At 37.4% G+C, this 25882-nt stretch overlaps 1 protein-coding gene across 1 annotated transcript in view; it reads left to right on the top strand.

The window, feature by feature from the left end:
* unc13a (unc-13 homolog A (C. elegans)) overlaps positions 1-25882 on the top strand; it is a 59465-nt gene that overhangs the window by 29308 nt on the left and 4275 nt on the right. The window contains exons 24-41 of the mRNA XM_073862175.1: positions 1525-1659; positions 2006-2139; positions 2223-2308; positions 2589-2715; positions 2821-2917; positions 5492-5635; positions 5972-6049; positions 6150-6173; positions 8525-8602; positions 8708-8796; positions 8879-9031; positions 9117-9240; positions 12586-12615; positions 15449-15505; positions 15753-15833; positions 18881-19028; positions 24101-24193; positions 25376-25535. Of these exons, the coding sequence (XP_073718276.1) occupies positions 1525-1659; positions 2006-2139; positions 2223-2308; positions 2589-2715; positions 2821-2917; positions 5492-5635; positions 5972-6049; positions 6150-6173; positions 8525-8602; positions 8708-8796; positions 8879-9031; positions 9117-9240; positions 12586-12615; positions 15449-15505; positions 15753-15833; positions 18881-19028; positions 24101-24193; positions 25376-25535 (1838 nt within the window). The remainder of the gene's footprint in view (positions 1-1524; positions 1660-2005; positions 2140-2222; positions 2309-2588; positions 2716-2820; positions 2918-5491; positions 5636-5971; positions 6050-6149; positions 6174-8524; positions 8603-8707; positions 8797-8878; positions 9032-9116; positions 9241-12585; positions 12616-15448; positions 15506-15752; positions 15834-18880; positions 19029-24100; positions 24194-25375; positions 25536-25882) is intronic.

Here is a 25882-nt window from a genome sequence, read left to right as displayed (position 1 = left end):
AATGAAAATAATGTCATTAATGACTCACCCTCATGTCGTTTCAAACTCGTAAGACCTCCGTTCATCTTCAGTTCAACACAGTTTAAGATGTTTTAGATTTAGTCCAAGAGCTTTCTGACCCTCCATTGAAAATATAGTAACAGTATACTGTCCATGTTAAAAAAGGTAATAAAAACATCATCAAAGTAGTCCATGTGACATCAGTGGGTCAGTTAAAATGTGTTGAAGCATTGGAAATACATTTTGGTCCAAAAATAACAAAAATTACGACTTTATTCAGCATTGTCTTCTCTTCCGGTTCTGTTGTGAAGCGCATGCACGAGACTGATGTCACACGTGACTGCAGTGACGCGGCTGACGTACGACGCGGCTGACGTGTTATCTGGTGCGCACCAGCTGGGGTTTTTTTGTGCGTCCGAGCTTCATTTACAGTGTGAGGGAGACGCATGCTGTAAGTTCAAAAACATGCCTGAGGATAACACGTCAGCCACTGCAGTCACGCATAAATCACACACGCTAAAATCATTCCAATTAAAGTGCTTTATTTTTTATCTTGTACCTCTCTCAACATCACAACAGCGTCATTAATAAAAAAAGACCAAGAAAAAAAACAACCTACCTACACAACCCCTGCTGTGCTCCTAAGTCTCATCTCGAAATGGTTTCTAAGAGAAGACGTTCAGCTTCCGGCTATCAACAGCAAAACTTTATGCCAGAGTCCTACAACGCTCGCTCCAACTAGGCTACGAGAAGAATCAACAAAGGTTGCTCACTGTTGTAGTGGTGGTGACGTGATGGGTCAAATGTCATATGTTGCGCGTGTAATGGTAATTAGGGTGTGCACACCAAAGCTTTTACCCCTGCGGCTGTTTTTCAAATAAGCGTTTTTTCCGCGCTCAGCGCTGAGCGTCGAGAGTTGAAAGAGATTCAAGTTTGGGTGAAATGCTCCGCTCGTCAATGTCAGTTCTCACACGGCCGTCCAATCACAGTGGAGAAGGGGCGGGACAAGTATAACAACAACCAACCGGCTCACAGCTTAAGTATCACAGCTAAAAAGCGCTTGGCTGAAAAAACTGCCGTGTTTAAATGTTTTGGTGTGCACATCCTTAGACATACAAATTTTGCACATATTTTTATTTGCACTACTACCCGCCCGCACTGAGTTAATTTTCCGCCCACGGCCCCGCCCGTGAATTTTAGGAATGTCACAATCCACTTGTTTGAGACACTTTTATGCGGGTACCCGACCCATTGCAGGACTCTGATGGACAGTATACTGTTACTAGATTTTCAATGGAGGGTCAGAAAGCTCTCGGACTAAATCTAAAACATCTTAAACTGTGTTCTGAAGATGAATGGAGGTCTTACGAGTTTGGAACGACATGAGGGTGAGTTATTAAAGACATTATTTTCATTTTTGAGTGAACTATCCCTTTAAACTCGTAAATGGGTGTTTGAACATTTAGCTTTTTATTAAAAGTAGAAATCTTCACTTCTAATGAATTGTGAACTATTCTTCTCCAGGTCCAAGAGCTTCAGAGTCCTCCTCGTGCCAGTCAGGTAGTAAAGGATTGTGTAAAAGCCTGCCTCAACTCCACCTATGAGTACATTTTCAACAACTGCCATGAGCTGTATAGTCGAGAGTACCAAACCGACCCGGTGAGTCTACACATCAACCTTTTTCCGACAGCTCATCTGTTACCAATGTAGTTAATCTCAAAGCTTTTGTTTTTGTGCCATCGTAAATTTTCTTCATTAATATGTAATATTAAACATTTCTCCCTTTGAATTAAACATCTAACGCTGGGCTTCTTGCTATGTTATGCTTTGAAGCTTGCGGGATTTTTCTGTAACTCGCTCCCTGGAGTGTTTGGCATATTTTTTGTTAGTCTGCTAGCTAAAAAAAACAGTTCCTACGGCGCATCTAAGTAGGGTAATTTCTTCCAGAGCTTAGCACATTGTGAGAAGACACAATGAGCCTCAAGCTATCATTTCGTTTTTGCAGAACAAAAAAGGAGAGGTTCCTCCAGAAGAACAAGGTCCGAGCATCAAGAATCTCGACTTTTGGTCCAAACTAATCACCCTCATCGTATCAATCATCGAAGAGGACAAAAACTCATACACCCCTTGCCTTAACCAGTAAGTCCAGCAGTTTGGTTTCTCACTAAACGCCCCAGTTTACTATCCCAATCGCTGATTTTACTTGTTGCGGTCCCATACAGGTTTCCCCAGGAGCTCAATGTTGGAAAGATAAGTGCAGAAGTTATGTGGAACCTGTTTGCCCAAGATATGAAGTACGCTATGGAGGGTGAGTCTTGTGGGCACGAAACATTGTGGTATGATCTCAAACCACATGATAGTTCATTATAAGTTTCAGCTTCAACGATCATAACTACTAACAGATGTAATAAAAAGTTTGAGTGCATGGCAGGGCATCCCCACTGGTAGCCACTTAAATTTCACACTCTGTAAAAAGTCTGCATGTGGTGGATTTCTTCTAATCTGCTGATTCAGCAGGGGTGCTGAGATGAATCTGTCATTTATATTTCATCTACCGATTTACGAAGAGCTTTATCTTCACTTTCCAGAGCACGAAAAGAACCGTCTGTGCAAGAGTGCCGATTACATGAACCTGCACTTCAAAGTCAAATGGCTCTATAATGAATACTGCAAAGATCTGCCTTTTTTTAAGAGCCGAGTGCCTGAATATCCCACGTGAGTGACTGCCGATGCCTCACAACCTTATACGCACTAAAAATGTCACTCTGACCATGGGGAGAAATGGGTTATAGAGCTTCAGGTGGGTGTATTTCTCTGCAGGTGGTTTGAACCGTTCGTCATCCAGTGGCTGGACGAGAACGAAGAGGTTTCTCGAGACTTCTTGCATGGTGCTCTGGAGCGAGACAAAAAAGATGGGGTGAGATTGCCTTTTGATTCCTTGAGTCCTTGAGTTTGGATACTATCTAATAATATAAAATTAATGTCGTATTTTTGCTAAATGTATTGATGCTATTAAAGGAAAAGTGAATAATTGAATAATGAATAATTTTATATTAAAAAGCCAGCATGTTATCTTCTTATTTGGATTCAACATGGCAAAGCTCCAAAAAGCACAAACATCCATCATTAATGTAATCCAGTAGGTTAAAGCAAAGATATTTAATATTAAAGATGCGTAAGTGGTATTGATATAAATGGTAGAGATTAAAGTGGTCAATATGAACTCTGTAGTCTCGCCTTCCAATAAGGAGTGCCAATTGTCAACCGCTATAAAATGAAATCCTCTGGCGGAGGGACTTTACGCAGGCAAAGTATATGACAGGTCTTGCTAATAATAAGACCTGGAAGCATTGCAAACATGGCGGCGCATGAAAATACTTTAACCAAAGTCCCCAATGAAAATAGCAATTGTCTTCTTGTCCATATCGTGACGTATATCCGAGTGAAACGACTTCGGAAATGAGAAAAAACTTAGGGTGGGACTTAATTTTGTCCATCGAGAACTTATCAGTTCGTTGAAAGTTGCACCATGTTGCTAACTGCATGTCCCGGGCAAAAACAAGTCGCCGATAGCCCCCTCACGCCATTTCTTGTGACAGGAAGTGAAGAGAGGTCATTTTAAAGAGGGGAGGAGTTTAACGTTGTAGTTAAAGATTATAAGGGCACTTGTTTTTTTTTTAATTATGAAGCGCACAGATAAGTCATTGATATAAAACGCTACATTATTCCATGAAAAATGTCAGTTTTTCATTTCATGGTGACTTTAAATCTTTCCCCACCAGCGTTTAAAAAAAAGTCGCCAGTCAGTGCCAGCATTTTTTATGATTTTCACAAATTTTAATGGATTCCATGTTCTTCTTTAAATATATAAACGTACAATATATTAATTGAAAGAACAGACACTCTGCTTTCAAACAAATTAAACCATTTCATCCTACCTTCATTTGTTCTCTTTTTATCACTTCTCAAATATGGGTAGGTTTCTTCAAAATTCCAAAGTTTGAGCAAAAAGCTGAAATAATTGCATTTTTGTGAAGGATTTGTGATAGAGATCAGATTCAGAGCGATCCTTAAAACATACAAGGACATACAGCTGTTTGCCCTAGGGCGATACTTTCGGGTTTTATAAGTTGCGTAAGAGTGCCACCTGCTGTATAATAGCGTTATTACGGATTGCCGGAAAAACTCGTCATTGGCTGGGAAGGGTTTTCTCTTAATTGACGAGTTAACTGGTCAATGGCGGGGAAACAGTTAATATGTCTTCTATAGCGAAATGATACGTTTGCCCAACGTATCCACCATAATTTATTATAGCATGTTAAAATTGCCACTTTGTAGGTGTGTGCAAAAATGTGCCGTTTTGGGTGTGTCCTTTAAAATGCAAATGAGCTGATGAAATTCAAACACTGATCACAATGATAGTGGTTTGTTTACATTTAAACTCAATTGTGCTTTTCTCTGCACTAAATGGCAGTGCTGTGGTTGGATAGTGCAGATTAAGGGGTGGTATTTTTATAATAAGAGCTCCTTATGACATCATTTTCAACGACCAAATTTCAACGACCTATTTTTTCATGTGCTTTTAGAGAATGGTTTACCTAAAGTTACTGGTTTGATCTTTTTTACATTTTCTAGGTTGATAGAATCACTGGGGACCCAATCATAGCACTTAAACATGGAAAAAGTCAGATTTTCATGCCACGGCCCCTTTAAATATGAGATTTTAGGCATTATAAGCAAGAGCTTCAGCCTACACCTGTTTCAGACTGATGTAAATATTTAGTTGTTTGTTAGCTTAACTGTGTTGTTGTTGTTGTCTGTCTGAAATAAATTATTCATTCATTCATCCATTCTTAATTGACGAGTTAACTCATCAATGGCGAGTAAAGAGTTAATATGTCTTCTGAAGCTAAACAATACGTTTGTGAGAGAAAATGATGAATATTCTCAGCGTATTAATCAATACATATTGTATCCATGACAACATACAGTTCAGAATGGTAAGTTCAAATATGGTTGCATGTTGATAACAACGAATCTAAATGGTTCTCGCATGTCTCATGACTAGTTAATATATGCACAAGTACCATCAGATTCCAAGTTAACTTAAAAATACAGCATTACTAATTATTGAATTATTGATATTAATATAAATATGACATGAAAAGCATCAAAGTTAAAGCAAAACTTTACAAATGCCATTGTTTACCAGGAGCTGTAAATACAGTTAGTAATAGCAACAACCTCCAGCCTGCAGCAAACGTGTCAAAATATGATGAATGAATGCTCTCCTGACTACCTCAACATGTTCCCGAGCCAATAAGCACAGTCTTAAGTTCATTAGTTTTACCGAGAGCCCTTTGGGAAACTGCCACAGTCTCACCTCAACCCAATTATTTCCAGACAAAAGAGTTTGCACCTGAAGTCTGGTTGCAAATATTGTAGCTCATGTTGGCTTCTGACAGCACCTGTAATTCTCTGTTTCCCACAGTATCAGCAAACTTCAGAGCATGCGCTCTTCTCATGTTCGGTGGTGGATGTCTTCTCGCAGCTTAACCAGAGCTTTGAGATCATTAAGAAGCTGGAGTGTCCTGACCCACAGATCGTCGGACACTACATGAAAAGATTTGCCAAGGTCCTTGTTTTACACCCATCTGAAGTTCTTATTTGTGATAGTGAAGTTCATGAGGTTTTAATTCACATCATTACATCGTTTAAAGAACCAGTGTTGTGTTTTAGATATTGGTGTCACAATTTGTCTAATTTGAAATGCTTCTTTGGGTAAGCAAGTTTCCAGAAAGATAATGCTGGTTGGACTTTGTGGCTTAAATTCATGCTGGTCTAATTTGGTTTGGGCCGGGTATGAAGAATGGATCAAATAAAGGAACTAGCTTAATAACTTTACTATTGCTATCAAGCTTATAGTTGGTCACACTGGGGCTCATTTTAACATGCTTTCTTTACCCTACAGACCATCAGCAATGTTCTGCTTTCTTATGCTGACATTATCTCCAGGGATTTCCCCAACCATTGCACCAAGGAGAAAGTGGTAATAGTCTACTAAGTCCTGTGGATGTAACCTGTAATCTGGTTTAAATAGGTTTCAATTTAAAACTCATGCTATGTTTTTCTTTTCGCTTTAATTCCAGAATGCAAAGGATGGTGCTGTAAAGGTATCATTTACATTTATACAAATGAAAAGACTTCGTTTCGGAAGACTATTTCGTTTAGGTTAACAACTTGGTCTTGGGGTTTTTAAAGAATATTTTAATAAGGCTGCACAATATTGAAGAAAAATTAGATACAGTATGATACAGCATGTGATACACTAACTTGCTTAATAATGTGGTTATAGACCCTTTTACTGTTTAAACACAATGATGACGTGGCAACGTATGCGCGCGCAGTTTGGCAACGGAAGTATGGCAAGAATCAGCAGTGAAGCAGCACAGACAGAGAAAGTTATTTTAAAAAGTTGACTTATCAACTTTTTCGACACAGCTACCAGATCCGTGTACTATAGGGGAGTGGATAGAAGACGTAAGCAGATTGACAAATATAGTGACCAGGTACATATATACGTATATAAGTATATTATATTAGTGCAACCAAACGCAACAACCAGACATTTTGATGCTGGAAACCTTTTTAATAAACTTTCTGAGTTGCTAACATGTTAATACCACTGGGGAACAACACCACTTCTGTTGCCTAAATGCGTGCGCAGGCTATTTGATCACGTGGGCTGTAAAAGGGTCTATGCAAATATAAAGTCAATTTAAATTTGAATAAAAAGTATTTAAACTTAACTGAAAATGATATTTGAAATATAAATGTTTTAAAGTATTACAATCGTTCAGTTATTATATGGCACATATAAAAGGCGTCATTAAGATGTCAAGAAATATTTAAATTAGGGCTCATTATGTGGCTCATTATGCAAGTCTTTGTTTCCTCAGCTGTCAATCACAGATTATTCATGAGCTTTCCCGCCTTCTCGCATTTGGCCTTTCTCAGCAAAAAGTGTCTTAGAAATTGTAAATCAATATATTGTTTTATGTAAATGATAGGGGTGTAACGGTTCAACGGTTTAGGGTCACGGTTTCGGTAAGTTTTGGTACACTTTGGTCACAACAGGCTTCTTTACGAAAATAAAAACCTAAGCAGTTTTTAACCTCTGCCAAAATCAACATTTTCACTTAAGAGCAATTGTATGTGCACTTCAAAATGAACATAAAATAGCTTAGAACACTGGGTTACTTTTTATATTCTGCTATAACTTATCTTCAAGTTTTTTCACAAGAAGATCAGTTTGTTAACATTTAAACACGAAGGCAATGTGTGCTGTTTCTGTCTCACCTGAGATTGCGTGCTATCAACAACACCCTGGTGATGACGGCGTAACAAGCGACTCGTCATTTATTTATTTCCTTGAGCATACAGCACTTGCGAATTTTACAATTTTGTCCACGTTTTCTTGAGCATCGCTGCTGCAGTAGACTTCAATGAAGCTGGCGGTGTCTCTATTAGCTTCTTTTCTCCTTCGCTTGCCATGCTAAACGGTCCGCGCCACACACACACCAACACGTGAGGAGGAACTGTGAGGTTGGCAACAGATTTGCATACGAGTTGATTGGACAAGTACTCTCACCTAAACACACGCAGAGCTTATGCAAAACCATACCTTACCGGTTTTATGCATTGTTTTTTCACCAAACTATATTAGAAATGGGTGGTCGAATCAAACACGGTGCACCGTGGTGCACGTGCGTCCCGAACCGTGGGAGGGTGACGGGAAGATTAGATTCTTTACCGAGAACCATTACACCCCTAGTAAATGAGTAGGCAGAATGATTTTCGCATCACTTTGAAGAAAAAAACTCTAGACTACTAGATCCTGTTTTGAAAAGTCTTGTGAAAACATGTTAGTGTGGATTTTGTGGATATCAGTGACTTAAAAATTTAGCTTTTTAAAAATCACACATGCAAATACAAACATGTACATACATGTTGCTCATATAATATTGTAGCCCAGTTTGTGCTGAACACAGTGTTATGAGACCTTTGCCATTATTATGTTTTTAAGCAACTGAAAAAAGACCAAATGTCAGTACAGGTCAAAACTGTTTGAGGATGCAAAATCAGCCCACAGAGGGTTAAAATGCAAATGAGCTACGGCTTCACTGCTATCTTACCAACAGACAGTAGTAAAAAATAGATCTGATTCCTGTGAACAGTCTGAGACAATTGTATCTTTAGCCCCGTTAGTGCTAACAAACACATATAGAAAAGCTTTTAAGTAAAATGGGTGGGGCTTTATCAGTGTGACATCACATTAACAACAGAATAAAACAGCATTTCTAATGATACTGCATTAAAAATTAAGCAGATTTTTGTTGTTTTGTTTACACACTGCCAAAATACATTTATGTCCAAACACTTTGTAAAATTGGATTTTGCATAATATGTACCCTTTAATTCAGGTCAACTTTGCATTTTCATTGTTTTTTTATGCTCACCACAGCCATGCATCCTCATCAACAATATCCAACAACTCAGGGTACAGCTTGAGAAGATGTTTGAGGCAATGGGAGGTAAAGATGTAAGTATACCACAGATCCGCCAACTAGATCAGCTACAGTACTCGAACTAGCACACGCACACATATTTCCTTTCTGGTGATCAAGTAGGGTTATATCTCTTCCAGCTTAATGTTGAAGCCAGTGACATCTTAAAAGAGCTGCAGGTGAAGCTTAACAATGTCCTGGATGATCTTGCAAGAATCTTTGCAACCAGGTGAGACGTCAAGGCACCATGCAAGCAAGAGTTGCTTCATTCGTACTGTATGTTGGAGTAACAAATCCCGGTTCCTTCCTAGTTTCCAGCCAAATATTGAAGAAAACGTAAAGCAGATGGGTGACATACTTAGTCAGGTGAAGGGGACAGGAAACGTGCCGGCGAGCGCTTGCAGCAGCGTGGCACAGGATGCCGACAATGTCCTGCAGCCCATCATGGACTTCCTTGACAGCAAGTAAGATCAATAGATATTATTCTTTTCAAGAAAGTCATGTCTCCACTCCTTTTCTCTCATCACACTGTTTTTATTTCAATGTCAGCCTCACGCTGTTTGCTAAGATTTGTGAGAAGACCGTTTTGAAGCGAGTGCTGAAGGAGCTTTGGAAGCTGGTCATGAACACAATGGAGAAGACTATCGTATTGCCACCACTGACCGACCAAACGGTAATAAGCGTTTACAAGTTTGAAATGGGAGCTTATGATATGTAAAAGGATTTAAAACCTCAATTAGACTAGACATTTACATAGTAATTGTTTCTAGACAGCCGACGACTTCCGGGCCGGATCCGCGCCGGATCCGGACCAATGCTACCGACTCCTGCACAGATCTGGCCCAAAGTCGTCTGCTGTAGATTTTTTTACGCCGTTGTTTATGGATCATGAACACTGAGAGCAACTGGAAATAAAAAAAAACATTCAATGAACCAACAGTATTCACGCCCCTTCCCAAAATGGACAAAACTATTAAACAATGGTATAAGCAAGGGAGTGCACCATATCATTCAAACGCCTCTCAAGACTGCTCTCTGGTCCTGTAGTCACACAGATGTGCATTATTTCTATACCAATTTAAATTATAATAAATTGCTTATGTTTATAAATCATATTTGTATATATTTGCATATTAGTAAAAAGTGCATTTCTACAGGAGCAGAGATGACACTGTTACTGCTTTTAATTTGTCTTGATATAAATGTTATTCTTTTTTCTGTTTGTTCTGTATTTTTTATTTTCACAAAAGAGACCCATATCATTACTTTTAATAATCGAACCTTTACATCGGAGCCGGTTCTCCCTATTGGCCACAGTTGAAAAGCAAAATCCCTGCTATGTTTATTTCAAACAATGCTACTTTGATTTGATGTGGGGCTCTTTGTGGCTTCACTGACCCTTCTCTCTGGTTATTATTACATTCTCGCTCTCCCCCCGCTCCACCACCAAAGATGATAGTAAGTACCACAGCACTTCAGTCTGTACGTCTGTGTGTCCCTTAGTACATTCATGAACCCGGGTACCCCCCTTCTGATCCATGTGGCTGCCAAGTCCAATGCATTTTCATTCGTCTCTCACGTCTTTCTTTACTCTTCTTCTGTCCTTCCGTTCCCCACGGCCACCTCACCGGTCTGTACATCCGAGGTGGCCGCAGCATGGTGCATTTCCTGTTTGACTCGGACTAAAACCTCCAATCTGATGTCCACCCCAATTTCCAATTCCTCTCTTGATATGTTGGGATCCTAGATTAGTTCCTCCTAAGTTGCATCCTGTGGTGGGTCTATTATCTGGGTGTCCTAAGGTGGTTTATCAGGTGACCCTGCACTCTTCTACTCTGGCTCCTCCCACTGTCACCTGTTTGAAACCTTTCCTCTGTGGGTCGTTGCTTGCATTTGATCTTTACTCCTGAGACTTTCTTTAAACTCTCCGCAGACATTATTATACTGTCAGTCTGTCCTGGTATTTGGTTTCCGTCCTGTTGTACTTCAGTGGTCCTAGTGAAAGGCCAAGGTCTCGTGTCTTCTCAAAGATTATTTTATGTTTTTTCACATGTTATATTTTCAGGGTTTGAGAAATTTCAATTACCGTATTTTCTGGACTATAAGTCGCTCCGAGTATAAGTCGCATCAGTCAAAAATGTGTCATGAAGAGGAAAAACATATATAAGTCACACTGGACTATACAGTAAGTCGCATTTATTTAGAAAATTATTTTACAAAATCCAAGCCCAAGGACAGACATTTAATCTGGAAAGGCAACTAAACAATAGCACAGAACAGCAGGCTGCATTTTTTCAGCTAACACAATAGCATGCAGAACATACCTGGAAGGCTGAATAGGCTAAACTAAGTTCAAAAAATTTCCCAAAGTCATTCGGCATCACTGAATCCATTGAATTGCATAAATACAGGAGCAGCATATAGCGGACTCTCACGGCTGTAGACGGTAATGGTTTCTCTTGGTTCATATAAATTAATTTTGACATATAAGTCGCACCTGACTAGAAGTTAAAAGTGTGACTTATAGTCGGGAAAATACGATAAGTAAAAATGTGATAGCATTATAGTGTGTGTTTATCAGTTTGAACTGTATTGTCACCTATCGCTGTATATAATGTTCTGATTTTATAATGACACTATTGCTGTGCCTTTTTTTATTTCATTATTCTTTTTTGCAACACAGTTGGGACAATAAATCGTGCAATTAATTAATTTTAATGAATTACAATGAAATGCCACCACATCCAAAAGCTAGAGGGCGCTCGCGTGCAGAAACTAATTTTTTTGCCGCAGAAGAAGTACCATTAAAAAAATGTATATTAGGAAATGTCTATAAGCATATTTATATTGCTGTTCTTCAAATAGTTTCAGGTATTTTTACGATAATACAGTATATTTTGAATTATTGTGTTTTGACGAGTGTTGCTTTTTTAAATGCACATTATAAACAACACAGCCGTAGTACACGCACAAGCTGTGCGTGAAACACAGAATCGGAGCCTTGCGATTCAGAATCAATTTCAGACAGATATTTTTAAAGCAACACTAAAGACTTCTTGCTCTTTGCTCCCCCTAAAGGTTAGAAGCGTAATTGTTCATTACCACTGTCGTAAATACTGCAGCATAGCTGGCTCTGATTGGATTGTAGGTCTGCCGTAAAGCAAGTTTTTATAGTTTTCACTCGAACTACAGGACCACTACCCTACGGTTGGAAACTTCTTTAGTGCGGTTTTGGCCGGTAGAGGGCTGCAAAGCGAATGTGAAAGTGCCATTCACCCTGTTTTGAGTGGATGAACCACTGAAACTTTTTTGGAAACGTTATTTTAAGGTAAAAAACTCTTTGGTGTTGCTTTAATGGAAAACGCGATGCATCGTCACAGCCCTAGTAAAGACGTGTTCTGAGTTCAATGCAATGCCATGCAATGCAATTTCGCATCATCATCTCAATTTGTAAAGAAAAAACAAATTGCATTTACAGCTATGAAGTTTATGTTAAAATGAAGATTTATGGGACCTTTAAACCAACTATCCCAAATGTTTTGCAGACTCCCATCGTCTAGCTTTACTGTAGACGAACTGTGCGTTCAGACCGCCACCGGCAAGAATGTCAAAGTAGCTGGAAGTTATTCATTTTCAATGAGAGCTTGCCATGCATCTACATTCCAAAAAAACATTTTTTAACGCGCGAAATGTGAACCGCTCCTAATTTAAAATAGTTCAAATGCTGACGATTAGAGTGAACATGTATTGAACCCAGAACACCACAAGTGACTTTTAATTGGTCCAAAACTAGAACCACAATGGATATTGAGTGAAAATCTCATGAAATGTTATATCATGTTATATAATAGCAAACTTTATTGTTTTAAGACTTTGAATGCATTTTCATAATTTGCCTCTCCTTAAGGTCATGTGATTGGCCCTTTGGCCTGTCAATTACTGGGTAATGGACACTGTCAGCCTATTAAAGAGAGCCAGGACCAATGCTGAAGTTAATAACACTATCCTCTTTTCACAGGGCAGGGTGAAGCTTGCTTGTCACAGTGATGTAAGAACTAAATCCCTTCAGCTCAATGTGTCCTGTCTCTCTCTTTCTCAGTGTCTCTTCTCTGTGTGACTTGAGTCCTTCTGTCGAAACAAACCGGTGGAGAAAGCCTTTCTGTAACCTTGTTTACCAGTGCAGTTGTGCACTGCAAAAATCATTTCTTTAATCAGGATTTCTTTAATACAACATTATATTATTAAATTCACTTAAAAGGCAAAAGTGTATAAGGTTGTATGAGTTTTAGAGAATATTCATGTTATTGCCTTGTTGTGCCATTGGCAAGTTATTCATCTTTTTTCTTCACTTACAGAAATGCCACTTTTCATGTGATTCATTCCACATGAGAGTTTTTGCATGTGTGGCTTTTCTGTAAAGGTTATTTTAACAAAACGTGTCATGTTTATGCTTGCAGTCAGAAAAAATGCCCATTTAAGATATATTCTTTAAAAAAATCTTCATATCTTACACAATTTTGCTAAAATTTGTCAAAATATGAAGCCCAGCTGTCACTAGGGCAGTACCCTTTAAAATGGTACCAATATGCACCTCTGAGGAACCAATATACAGTGAGGAAAATAAGTATTTGAACACCCTGCTATTTTGCAAGTTCTCCCACTTAGAAATCATGGAGGGGTCTGAAATTGTCATTGTAGGTGCATGTCCACTGTGAGAAACATAATCAAAAAAAAATCCAGAAATCACAATGTATGATTTTTTAACTATTTATGTGTATGATACAGCTGCAAATAAGTATTTGAACACCTGAGAAAGTCAATGTTAATATTTGGTACAGTAGCCTTTGTTTGCAATTACAGAGGTCAAACGTTTCCTGTAGTATTTTACCAGGTTTGCACACACTGCAGGAGGGATTTTGGCCCACTCCTCCACACAGATCTTCTCTAGATCAGTCAGGTTTCTGGCCTGTCGCTGAGAAACACGGAGTTTGAGCTCCCTCCAAAGATTCTCTATTGGGTTTAGGTCTGGAGACAGGCTAGGCCATGCCAGAACCTTGATATGCTTCTTACAGAGCCACTCCTTGGTTATCGGGGCTGTGTGCTTCGGGTCATTGGCATGTCGGAAGAACCAGCCTCGACCCATCTTCAATGCTCTAACGGAGGGAAGGAGGTTGTTCCCCAAAATCTCCCAATACAGGGCCCTGGTCATCCTCTCTTTAATACAGTGCAGTCGCCCTGTCCCATGTACAGAAAAATAACCCCAAAGCATGATGCTACCACCCCCATGCTTCACTCATCATTCTTCTTCCTTCAAACACGTTTACTGTAATTATGACCAAAAAGTTATATTTTGGTCTCATCTGACCACATGACTTTCTCCCATGACTCCTCTGGATCATCCAAATGGTCATTGGCAAACTTAAGACGGGCCTGGACATGTGCTGGTTTAAGCAGGGGAACCTTCCGTGCCATGCATGATTTCAAACCATGACGTCTTAGTGTATTACTAAGAGTAACCTTGGAAACGGTGATCCCAGCTCTTTTCAGGTCATTGACCAGCTCCTTCCGTGTAGTTCTGGGTTGATTTCTCACCTTTCTTAGGATCATTGAGACCCCACGAAGTGAAATCTTACATGGAGCCCCAATCCGAAGGAGATTGACAGTCATGTTTAGCTTCTTCCATTTTCCAATGATTGCGGACCTTTTTTCACCAAGCTGCTTGGCAATTTCCCCGTAGCCCTTTCCAGCCTTGCGGAGGTGTACAATTTTGTCTCTAGTGTCTTTGGACAGCTCTTTGGTTATGGCCATGTTAGCAGTTGGATTCTTACAGATTGTATGGGGTGGACAGGTGTCTTTATGCAGCTAACAATCTCAAAGAGGTGCATCTAATTTAGGATAATAAATGGAGTGGAGGTGGACATTTTAAAGGTAGACTAACAGGTCTTTGAGGGTCAGAATTCTAGCTGATAGACAGTGTTCAAATACTAATTTGCAGCTGTATCATACAAATAAATAGTTAAAAATCATATATTGTGTTTTTTTAGATTATTTCTTACAGTGGACATGCACCTACGAGGACAATTTCAGACCCCTCCATGACTTCTAAGTGGGAGAACTTGCAAAATAGCTGAGTTCAAGTGCTTATTTTCCTCACTGTAAACTCGTTAGGTGCAAAGGTGTACTTTTTTGAAAGTGAGAGCTGGGATACATATTTTGACAATTTTTTACTGTATTTTGTTTTAAGAATAATTAGATATTATTACTGTAAAATAAAACTAAATACTGATTAGGAAAATGATTTTTGCAGTGTGGGTTTCCCTATAGATACACCATACCCTTGTGCAGTACATTACAGGTGCTCAGACACAACAAACTCACACTTTTAATTTTTAAACCAGGTTCATTAATGCATGCATGACAGTCTCCTTACTTTTCTAAACTACTATAATTTCTACAAAATAAGGCATAAGTTTCTTGTTTGCAAACTAACAGTCTTTGTTTCTAGATGGAGTGCATTGTACACACTGGTATAATGGTATTAAACGGTGCACAAGCCTCGTTCACTTAGTGATATATCCAAATACAGGAGTAGAGTATCAGCCAGTCATAGATACTAGATATATCACCAGAGTGCTGTTATTCGGGCTGTGGACCTACTGGTTTTGTAAACCTTTCTACTTTGTCTCGTCTTATGTACGTAGCTAGTTTACGTCTCATGTCGCACTTCAAAAGTTTACGTGTATATGTGCGTGTGAGAGTGAAGCACGCTTGGATTTTATGTGTCACATTTATATCTACAACTCTGTCGACCCTTTGTGATCTGACTAATGGCCTGTTTTTCCTTTTCTTGCTTCCTCCATTGTTTTTTTCTTTTTCTACAGGGCACTCAGCTCATATTTAATGCTGCTAAAGAGCTCGGTCAGCTCTCCAAGCTTAAGGTAAATGCGTTTGTTGCAAATGTGATTTGTTAGAAAAATGTTAATGCTCACTTTGCATAAAAGCATCTGCTAAATGAATAAATGCTTGTTTTAGCACAGAGCTTAAGTGCATTTAGTGTAAAAAAATACTAAAATTACCCTGAAATTGCAAAATTAAGAGTGAAAAGCTCATTGCTGTTTTATTGCAGCCAGTTTTTTGTAAACTTTTCTCTTTCTTTTTAAATAACTTAAGAATTGTCTCTTTTAGGAGCACATGGTTCGAGAGGAGGCCAAGGCACTGTCTCCTAAACAGTGTGCGGTGATTGAATTAGCACTGGATACTATAAAGGTCAGTAAGAAGCTTAATTATAGACTATAATATTAATGTCAACAAAAAATAATACTTTATAGTGTAACAGGTTACTGGACACTCCAAAGGCGCGTTCACACCAGAAGGAAATAAAACGTTAAGCGTGGGTGATTTACATGTTAAGTCAGTGCTTCTCAAATAGTGGGGCGGGACCCCCAGGGGGGGGCTCGAGGCGACACCAGGGGGGGCGCGCGAGACCCCGGGGAAAATACTTTTTCAGGAAGTGATTTTTTTTGCACTGTCACTTAAAGACATTACACCCCAATCACGCTGATAAGCCGCTTTAGTTTTTATTATTATTTATTGATTAGGCCTATATTTAATTACATTTTTCAGTATCAAGTGGTCAAAAAATATTATACTTTAAATAAGGATTGTTTTTTTTCAGGCAAATTGATGCATTTTAAGACTTTTTTGTTACAGACTAAAAAACAATGTTAATAAAGTTATTATTTGGTGTAAGTTGATCGATATTTCTGTTTTTGTGTTTTCTTTAATGTTAATAAGGATACAATGTTTTGCAGATGTGTCATTTTAAAGACAAATTGTACTATTTACAGTTGCGGCGGAGAGTTGGGGGGCGCGAAATGTTTACTTCTTCCTAGGGGGGGCGTGACAGAAAATAATTGAGAAGCACTGTGTTAAGTCAATGCAAAGACAGACATCTTGCGCAAATGATGCAAATGAATTTCACACGCGAAGGACTCGAATTGAAGCGAGTTAACTCAAAATGTTCATGCGCCCAACTACATATTTGCTTCATTCGCGTCTGGTGTGAACGCACAGTATTAGCTCCTAGACTGTAAAAAGTTGGATCAAATTAAAGTTACTCCAATTGTAACACTTAACACTTTCCCCGCCATTGACGAGTGCATTAAGAGAAAACGCTTTCCTACTAATGACGAGTTTTTACGGCAATCCGTATTTCGGCTGTTATCCACCAGGTGGCGCTCTTACCCAACTTATAAAACCTGGAAGCATACCCCAAGGCCAAACATTAAAAACTCCACGTTGGATCATCGCTCTGAATCGGGGACCTCATTTATAAAGCGTACGCACAGATTTGATCGTAAAGTGTGCGTAGGCAAAAATCCACGGCAAAGTCCATATTTATAAAAACTGTCTTTGACGTGGAAAAGTGCTTAGTGCCACGCCCGGGTCTGAGCAGACGTACGCACTTTTGCTTGTCCGATTGCTGCAGGTTTTTGGAAATATAAGCCATTCTTGCTGTTTGAAATAGGGTATTAAACATTGACAAGCGCTCTTTTATATGTTTGACATTAATTACGCATCGTTTAAAGGCGGAGATCTGAAACTGCTCGGCTGCGCGCACAAGTTCAAATTCATTTGCGATTTATAAGTTTTCTGCGCGTACGTTCGGTTTATGAATCACACGTACGCATTTTTGTTAAATGATCGTACGATCAAATGTAGGATGGTTTTTACGCAGCATTTTATAAATGAGACCCCTGATCTCTAACAAAAGTACTTTACAAAAATGCAATTATTTCAGCTTTTTGCTCCAAATGTGGAATTTTTGGAGAAACCTACCCATATTTGAGAGGTTATGAAATAAAAACAAATAAAGAAAGGATGAAACTTTTTTTGAAAGCAGAGGGTCTGTTCTTTCATGCATTATATTGTATGTTTATATATTCAAATAAAATTTTTTCTGGAAGGCATTAAGCTTATGTGAAAATCATAAAAATGCTGGCGCTGGCTGGCAACTTAAAAAAAAAACGCTAGCGGGAAAAAGTTAAAAAAATTGAAGTGAAAATTTTAGTTGTACTTTTTTTAGTTGTACTTTTTTTAATTGAAGTAATTTTATAAGTTTATCCAACTCAAATCAAATAGTTAATATCTAACATGACAGTAAAATAATTAAAATTAAAATTTTGGGTTAATTCAACTTAAAAAAAACTTAACAAAAAGTTGTGTAAAATAGGTTGTGTCAACAAATTTTTTAAATATTTTAACTTTTTCACAGTGTATACATTATCTGTACAATTTGTGATTTAGAAAAATAACATTTATGCATATTATATTTAAATGTGTAACATATTTTAAAACAATTCTACATCATTACCTGTTGCATAAGCATATGTTTTAATCTGCATTATGTAAATGTACACTCGAGCATTTGCCCTTTGCCAAATTCTCTGGATAGAAAACAAGCACACAAAGAAACAATATCTGTATTCATTTACAACCCAAATACAGACACAATCACAGTACCCTATTAAGCATCTTTTAAGCTTGTATTTAATATCAGGTGAAAACAATCCCATATTCTTACATTGAATAAGGGACCTGATCCATATCTAGGGATGCACCGATAGGATTTTTTTGGGCCGATACCGATTTAAACAGACAACTTCTGGCCAATACCGATGCCGATATTAAACACTTGTATACAATACCATACAGTTGGTCTATTAACTAGTTTATTTCTGCATCAAATTATTTTTACTGAACATGGATTGTATCTAATTAACATCCAACTGACCAACATTATAAGAGGAGGCACAAATTAAGCTAAAACAAATATAATAAGAAACATGACAACCTTCAAAGGTGGTTTTTGCTATTCAGCATTTCTTTTATTAACAACATTAACCCCCCCCCCCTTTTTTTTTTACATATAATGCATTTCTTTAATAAACATAAATAATGCCAGTGCTATTGCTTTAAACAGGGTATAAATATTGCTACTTCACAAAAAGTTGAACTTCTTTTTCCTCACTAAAGTGCAGTATGTTTCTTTTATTGTCCAAGACATTTGAGCCAGCTCAACAAAAGTATTCTGTCAGTGCTTAAGTATAGTGCACACCAGAACATTAAGTCATTTTAATTGAACAACAGATATGCAACTCATTGCCTTTATGTGGTTAATTAATTAACAATCTGTATCGGCCTTTCTCGTCCTTTTGATATATCGGCGGCCGATATATCGGTGCTTCACTACCCATATCTATCATAAAGCATGTCTGGTTTATCATCATCACTCTTGTTTGGGTTTTTGTTAGCAATATTTCCATGCTGGAGGTGTGGGACTGAAGAAGACGTTCCTGGAGAAGAGTCCAGACTTGCAGTCACTGCACTACGCTCTGTCCCTATACACTCAGGCCACTGACAAACTCATCAAGACCTTCGTTCAATCCCAAAATGCACAGGGTAAGTCACAGTCTTAATGTCTTGTGAAATCACACACGCTTCTCATCTTTAGGATTTCAGTTGGTACAGTGGGGTACAACACAAGAACATTATGTGAAGTCATAGCAATACGTTTTTACTCTCATTAAAATACAAGTCAAGTTACAGGAACTCATCACTGCCCTCTATTAAAATTCTGGGTTATTTTCTTAACCCTAAACCAGCATTGGATCACAAAGGGATGAACTGCTGGGTTGTTTAAACCCATTATTGGGTCAAATATAATAAACATTTTCTAGGTTAATTTAACCCAACGGCTGAGTTTGTCCCTTTTTACCCAACACTGGGATGAAAATAACCAGGCATTATTTTTTTTTTAGTGTAGTGAAGATTTAAATAATAAGTTAAAATGACAACTTTATTACAGACAATTTGATTATTTTTAAAATTTAAGGAAGTCACAAATTTTAGGACGTTAGTGAAATTGTTTGATTTAATTGCAAATAATAGAATATAACCATTTAATAAACATTTTTAATGGCATCTAATGGTGAGAATGCAAATTGCAACCAACAGCTCTGTCCACAGCTCACCCCTCAATTTCGCAATGCATACGGTAGCCGCCACAGGACAAACACGTTGTCTTCTGAGACAACGTAGGGATGAAATGCGCTGTGTAGGGCAGTTTGTCCATTTAGGGCTACTGTAGAAACATAACAGCGACTTTCATGTAACCACACCTGCAGTGTTATGGTGCGTTCACACCAGACGCGGAAGAGGCGGCAAGCGTGAGTGATTTACATGTTAAGTCAATGCAAAGACGCGAATGCATCCTGCAGCATGGTGCGGAAGGCGCGTTTTTGCGCAAACTGAGCGTTGCCGCCTGATCTGCACAGGTTTGGTGGATTTTCGTGCCGCATTAACCAATCAGGGGCTTGCTCTAGCAGGGCTCAAAATGTTCAAGTGTCCAACTACGTGCGAACATCGCGTTTTTGACGCTTCTTCAACGTCTGGTGTAAACGCACAGTCAGTAAATAAAAACGTCTCATTCTAAGGTAATAAAAACAACCCATTTTATTATGTAAGGGTTTATACACCACTGATAATATAGTTATGTACATTATATTGCATTTCTGTCAAGAGATCCTTCTAAAAGTCCCAAATGGCACCTTTAAATTATTTTCTAGCAAAATAAATATAAATATCTTGCAGCATTAAGTATTTAATTTGTCAACTAATGATTCACATAGTACTATTATGCGAAGAGTATCTAAAAATAATCACAAAGGTGTAAATATGGTCAGTATCACAATGCTTTTTCTTTGCTTTCTTTTTTTCTGTATTATCATTTCTCATACACACACACACACTTTGTGAATCCTGACACAGTTAAGGGTTGGGATGCCCCCGGCAAATGCGCTTTAATAAAATATAATTTATAATGTAATTATCGTAAATGTCACTGCTTCATTTAAGTATTTAAGGACATTTCAAAGCTTACGTGTGTGTGTCTGCATATATATGTGTGTGCGCTCAGTCTCAGTACTTTGAAGTCAAACTGAATTGAGGGGAACTGTTTTATACAATTTGCTGAATTGATAATACACTGTAAAAAAAGTTGTTTCAACTTAAAAAAGTAAGTTACCTGGTTGCCTTAAAATGTTAAGTTAATTCAACTTAGAAATATTAGTTAACAATGTTTACACAATTAATATTTTTAAGTTGATCCAACAATCTTTTTTACAGTGTACGATCAGTTGATTGTTTTATTAACCCAACAGGTAATTGAAGTATTAAATTGACAGCCCTACTGTTAACAAATCGAGTTTGTTGGTCTGTCCTCGACTTTTTCTCACACCTTGTGATTTCTCATCTCTAATTTCTATCACTGTGCTTTCAATGTTTGTATTTCTCTGCGTCCTGTCCTTCTTCTTTCACCAGTTCATGGAGGGAAGGGGGTAAGGTTCACCCATAGTGAAGACGTGTACCCAGAAAAGGGTACGTTTATGTGGGGCTTGGTGCCCTTCATGGCGAAAAACCAATCGGTTGATCCACCCGAATCAAATCATGCACTTCCCATTCCAACGGGCCAATCGCATGTCCCACAACCACCCATATCTTCCAATAAAGGGCTTTTTGCATGTCCGAGAACCTGCTGTATGTTCACATACATTGATTTAAATGTATCCTGATGTTACAGCAGCGAATAAACGCAGGATGAAGTGTGTTTTGAATGGCGGTGAATGAGGAATGCACACACTTCAGGAGTGTGAGAGGCGCATGGGTGCACTGCTGATAAAAAACCATGTGTGTGTTAGAGAGATACAATTTTTATGAGCGACTCGAATCAAGTCCGCAGGCAGGGTCTGCGCAGTGTTCTCTCACTAATATAAGCTGACTGAGTGATCTGTGCCCCCCAAATCACACAACTGCACTTCCTTTCATGAGTGTGAATGATCATGGGTGGGAGTGGTTTTATCCGCATGTACCTGCCTGCATTGAAACCAAATGAAGGACAATATGCTCTCCCTGTCTCCTATGAATGACTGGACTGATAATACTGCTCTCACCCCTGCAACCACAAAAATATATAAACCTTTTAGAGATCAAGTGTGATCCTGCATGGGTACATGATATAAAGAAACATATTTTCTTTGTATTGAAACAGCCTTGAATAACTATTGCAGATGAATCCTGGGAGGCATTACTTTATTTCGGTCGTCTGTGTATTATGAAATCATTTTATAAACCGTTTCAAGTCGTGGCAGCTTGACTATTTGTAGCATAGGTTGTACACGGACACTGAAATAAAGTGTAACTCGATGCCGAGCAAGCCTCACGAATTCAGACTTAGAAATGTGTTACTGGGATCACTTGTTAAGAAATCTTTTTCAGAGCTTATTAAGTGAGATGTTTAAAGGTCACCTAATATGGCAATTTATCGAGGTGTAATATTATTAGTCTTTGTCTCCAAAATGTGTCTTTGAAGTTTTAGGTCCAAATGCCATATTGATAATGTATTATATCATGTTGAAAAAAGGCCCATTTTAGGTGTGTGCACTGCAAAAAATGATTTTCAAGAAAAAAAATCTTGGTGTTTTTGTCTTGTTTTCAGTGGAAATGTAAAACAATTCTTGAATTGAGATGCTTTTTCTTGATGAGCAAAACGACCCAAGAAAATAAGACCAAAAATATAAAATTTAAGTGATTTTGTGCGTAAAACAAGCAAAAATTTTTTTTGAATTTTGTGCGTAAAACAAGCAAAAAAAATTCTTGAATTTAGTGTTTAAGAAAAAAGTTCAAGATTTTTTTTGCTTGTTTTAGGCATGAATTCAATTAAATTGTATATTTTTTGTCTAAAAGCTAATCTTAAGAAAATAAGTAATTTTGCTCATCAAGAAAGTACATCCCAATTCAAGAATTGTCAGATATTTGTACTGAAAACAAGACAAAAATACTAAGTAAGAAAGTCATTTTTCCAGGGTGTCTTTAAATGCAAATGAGCAGCTGCTTTCCTCCCCGTTTACTGTTATCTATACCAAAAACATACACCATTTTTAGTAATAAGCCTTGCATCACTGTTCTTAAGGAACGTGTGATTATGAATTATGTAAAGAAGATTTAAAATAGAAATTAACACCTCAATGCACTGCAAAAAAAAATTTTTCAAGAAAAAAATTCTTAGTATTTTTGTCTTGTTTTCAGTAAAAATATCTAAAAATTCTTAAATTAAGATGCTTTTTCTTGATGAGCAAAATGACCAAATAAAATTAGTCTAGTTTTTAGACCAAAAAAATTAAATTTAAGTGATTTTTAGCATAAAGCAAGCAAAAAAATCTGCCAATGGGGTAAGCAAAAAATCTTGAACATTTTTCTTAAACAGTAAATTCAAGAAAAATTTGCTTACCCCATTGGCAGATTTTTTTGCTTGTTTTCTGCACAAAATCACTTAAATTTGATATTTTTGGTCTAAAAACTAGATTTATTTTCTTGGGTCATTTTGCTCATCATCTAATTTAAGAATTTTTACATATTTTTACTGAAAACAAGACAAAAATACTAAGATTTTTTTTCTTGAAAATCATTTTTTGCAGTGTGTGGATGGTTGTGGGCGGGGTCTGCGCAAAGTGACATCAGTTTGCTTAGAAAACGCCAACAGCTTGTCCTCATGAGACTCTTATATGTAAAAATATATATCATGGTACAGGGTGGTTGTGTACACACACAGGTGACACACAATATGTTTAACCAACATACAAAAGTGAATTTCTCATATTAGGTGACCTTTAAATTTTCCCTGCTTTAAATTTATGCTTATTAAGATGTAGATGCCTATAAATATCACCCTGATCGAGTACATACAAGTGCTTTGTAAATGGTATAGATAAGCTTTAGTGGTTATTGAGTAAATTAACTTAATACACATTTTACTGAATCATTTATAAATCAGCGCAGTCCACATAAAACATTTAACTTCAGTTATCCACACAAGCGTAAGCTCTGAATTTTTATTTAATAAGTGCTCTCATAAGGAACAACTAACTAAATTGTATATATTTTGTTTATGATTTCTCAAGAGAGGACCATCATCATGCATATGTCTACACCTTTGCAATCCAGTCAGCACAAAGCATACAGTGTCTCTGTATGACTCAACTTAGTGCTTAAAGGGATAGTTCACCCAAAAATGAAAACTGTGTCATCATTCACCCATCCCCATGTTGCTTACAAACCTGCACAAACTTCGCCGGTTTGATGAACACAAAGGAAGATATTTTGAGTAATGTTTGTAACCAAACCAATCGTGGACCCCATTTACTTCCATAATTGGGGTCAATAAACGCTTTTCTTACAAACATTTTTCAAAATATCTTCCTTTGTGTTCCTCAAAACAACAAAATGTACACAGGTTTGTAACAACATGAGGATGAGTGAATGATGACACAATTTTCATTTTTGGGTGAACTATCCCTTTAAATTGATTAATTTAGTAAAGAACGTGTAGAGAACGTGATAGAAGTTCCGTTGAGCCATACCGACGCCAAGTATTCTGCAAAACCTGAAAAGATATCTCATCCTGTTTTTGTCTATAGGCACTGGTGTTGATGATGCTGTTGGAGAGGTGTCCATCCATGTGGAGATCTTTACTCATCCCAACACTGGAGAGCACAAAGTCACAGTTAAAGGTGTGTAGTTCCTACTGTTGCTTAACCGATAATTGACGTTTGTGTGCATTTTAAGTTTTGAGTTGTATCTGAAGGTAAAACTGAAGTCATGAAAAGGTGCAGACCACATGACCTTCTTTAAAGGTCCAGTGTGTAGAATTTTTGCGGCATCTAGTGGTGAAATGTGAATTGCAACCAATGGCTCAGTCCACCCCTCCCTTTTAAAATGCCTAGAGAAGCTACGGGAGCCGCCACAGGACAAACATGTCGTTGTCATTGTCAGTCTTGATGACCAAAATGACCCAATAAAATAAGTCTAGTTTTTAGACCAAAAAAAATCAAATTTAAGTGATTTTGTGCATAAAACAAGCAAAAAAATCTGCCAGTGGGGTAAGCAAAAAAATATTCAACGTTTTTCTTAAACACTAAATTCAAGAAAAATTTGCTTAATTTTGCAGTACACTGCAAAAAATTACTTTCTAACTTAGTATTTTTGTCTTGTTTTCAGTAAAAATATCTCAAAATTCTTAAATTAAGATGCTTTTTCTTGATGAGCAAAATGACGGGTCCTCTTACATGGAAGTCGCTGTCATGTTTCTGCAGTACACTGCAAAAAATGACTTTCTAGTATTTTTTCTTGTTTTCAGTAAAAATATCAAGAAATTATTAAATTAAGATGAATTTGCTTGATGAGCAAAATGATCTAGGAAAATAAGTCTAGTTTGTAATAAGTCAACTTATTTCAAGAAAAATTTTCTTGTTCCATTGGCAGATTTGTTTTGCTTGTTTTGAGCACTAATTTACTTGGAGTTTGTATTTTTGGTCTAAAAACTAGACTTATTTTCCTAGATCATTTTGCTCATCAAGCAAATTCATCTTAATTTAATAATTTTTTAATATTTTTACTGAAAACAAGAAAAAATACTTAGTAAGAAAGTCATTTTTTGCAGTGTACTGCAGAAACATGACAGCGACTTCCATGTAAGTGGACCCGCGGTGTATGGAGATAAAAACGGCTTAGTCTAAAGTAATAAAAACAATACAGTTCATTATGTAACATCTTTATACACCACTGATAATGTAGTCATGTATATATTATATTGCATTTCTGTCAAGAGATCTTTTTAAAAGTTACACAGTGGACCTTTAAAACCACCATTTGCAAAACATAAAGTTTTACGAATTAATATATTTTTGTTGTAGTGGTTGCTGCGAATGACTTAAGGTGGCAGACCTCCGGCATTTTCCGTCCCTTTGTGGAAGTCTACATTATCGGCCCTCATCTCAGCGATAAGAAAAGAAAGTATGCCACCAAGTCCAAGAACAACAGTTGGGCTCCCAAATACAATGAGACCTTTACATTGTAAGTAGAACGCACTTGTATTTTTACGATATGTTTCATTTTTCAGCAATGTTCTCTTTAAATTTCTAAATTTTGTTATATGTGACTTTGGACCGCAAAACCAGTCATAAGTCACACCTGTATATTTGTAGAAAAAGACAAAAATGCATTTGCATTGGTCAAAATTATAGATTTTTCTTTTATGCCAAAATAAAGATTATGTTCCATGAAGATATTTTGTAAATTTCCTACCGTAAATCTATCTAAACTGTATATTTTGTGAGTGGATGCAGAAATATTGCAAAAAAAAATTTCCTTTATAAGCTTTACTCAAGAGCACTTAGTTTGCAGCATTTCGACCTCGGTGC

This window comes from Misgurnus anguillicaudatus, chromosome 23, assembly GCF_027580225.2.
Source record: "Misgurnus anguillicaudatus chromosome 23, ASM2758022v2, whole genome shotgun sequence".
NCBI lineage: Eukaryota > Metazoa > Chordata > Actinopteri > Cypriniformes > Cobitidae > Misgurnus > Misgurnus anguillicaudatus.
Note: the sequence above shows the minus strand (reverse complement) of the source record. Positions and strands in the feature narration are given on the sequence as shown.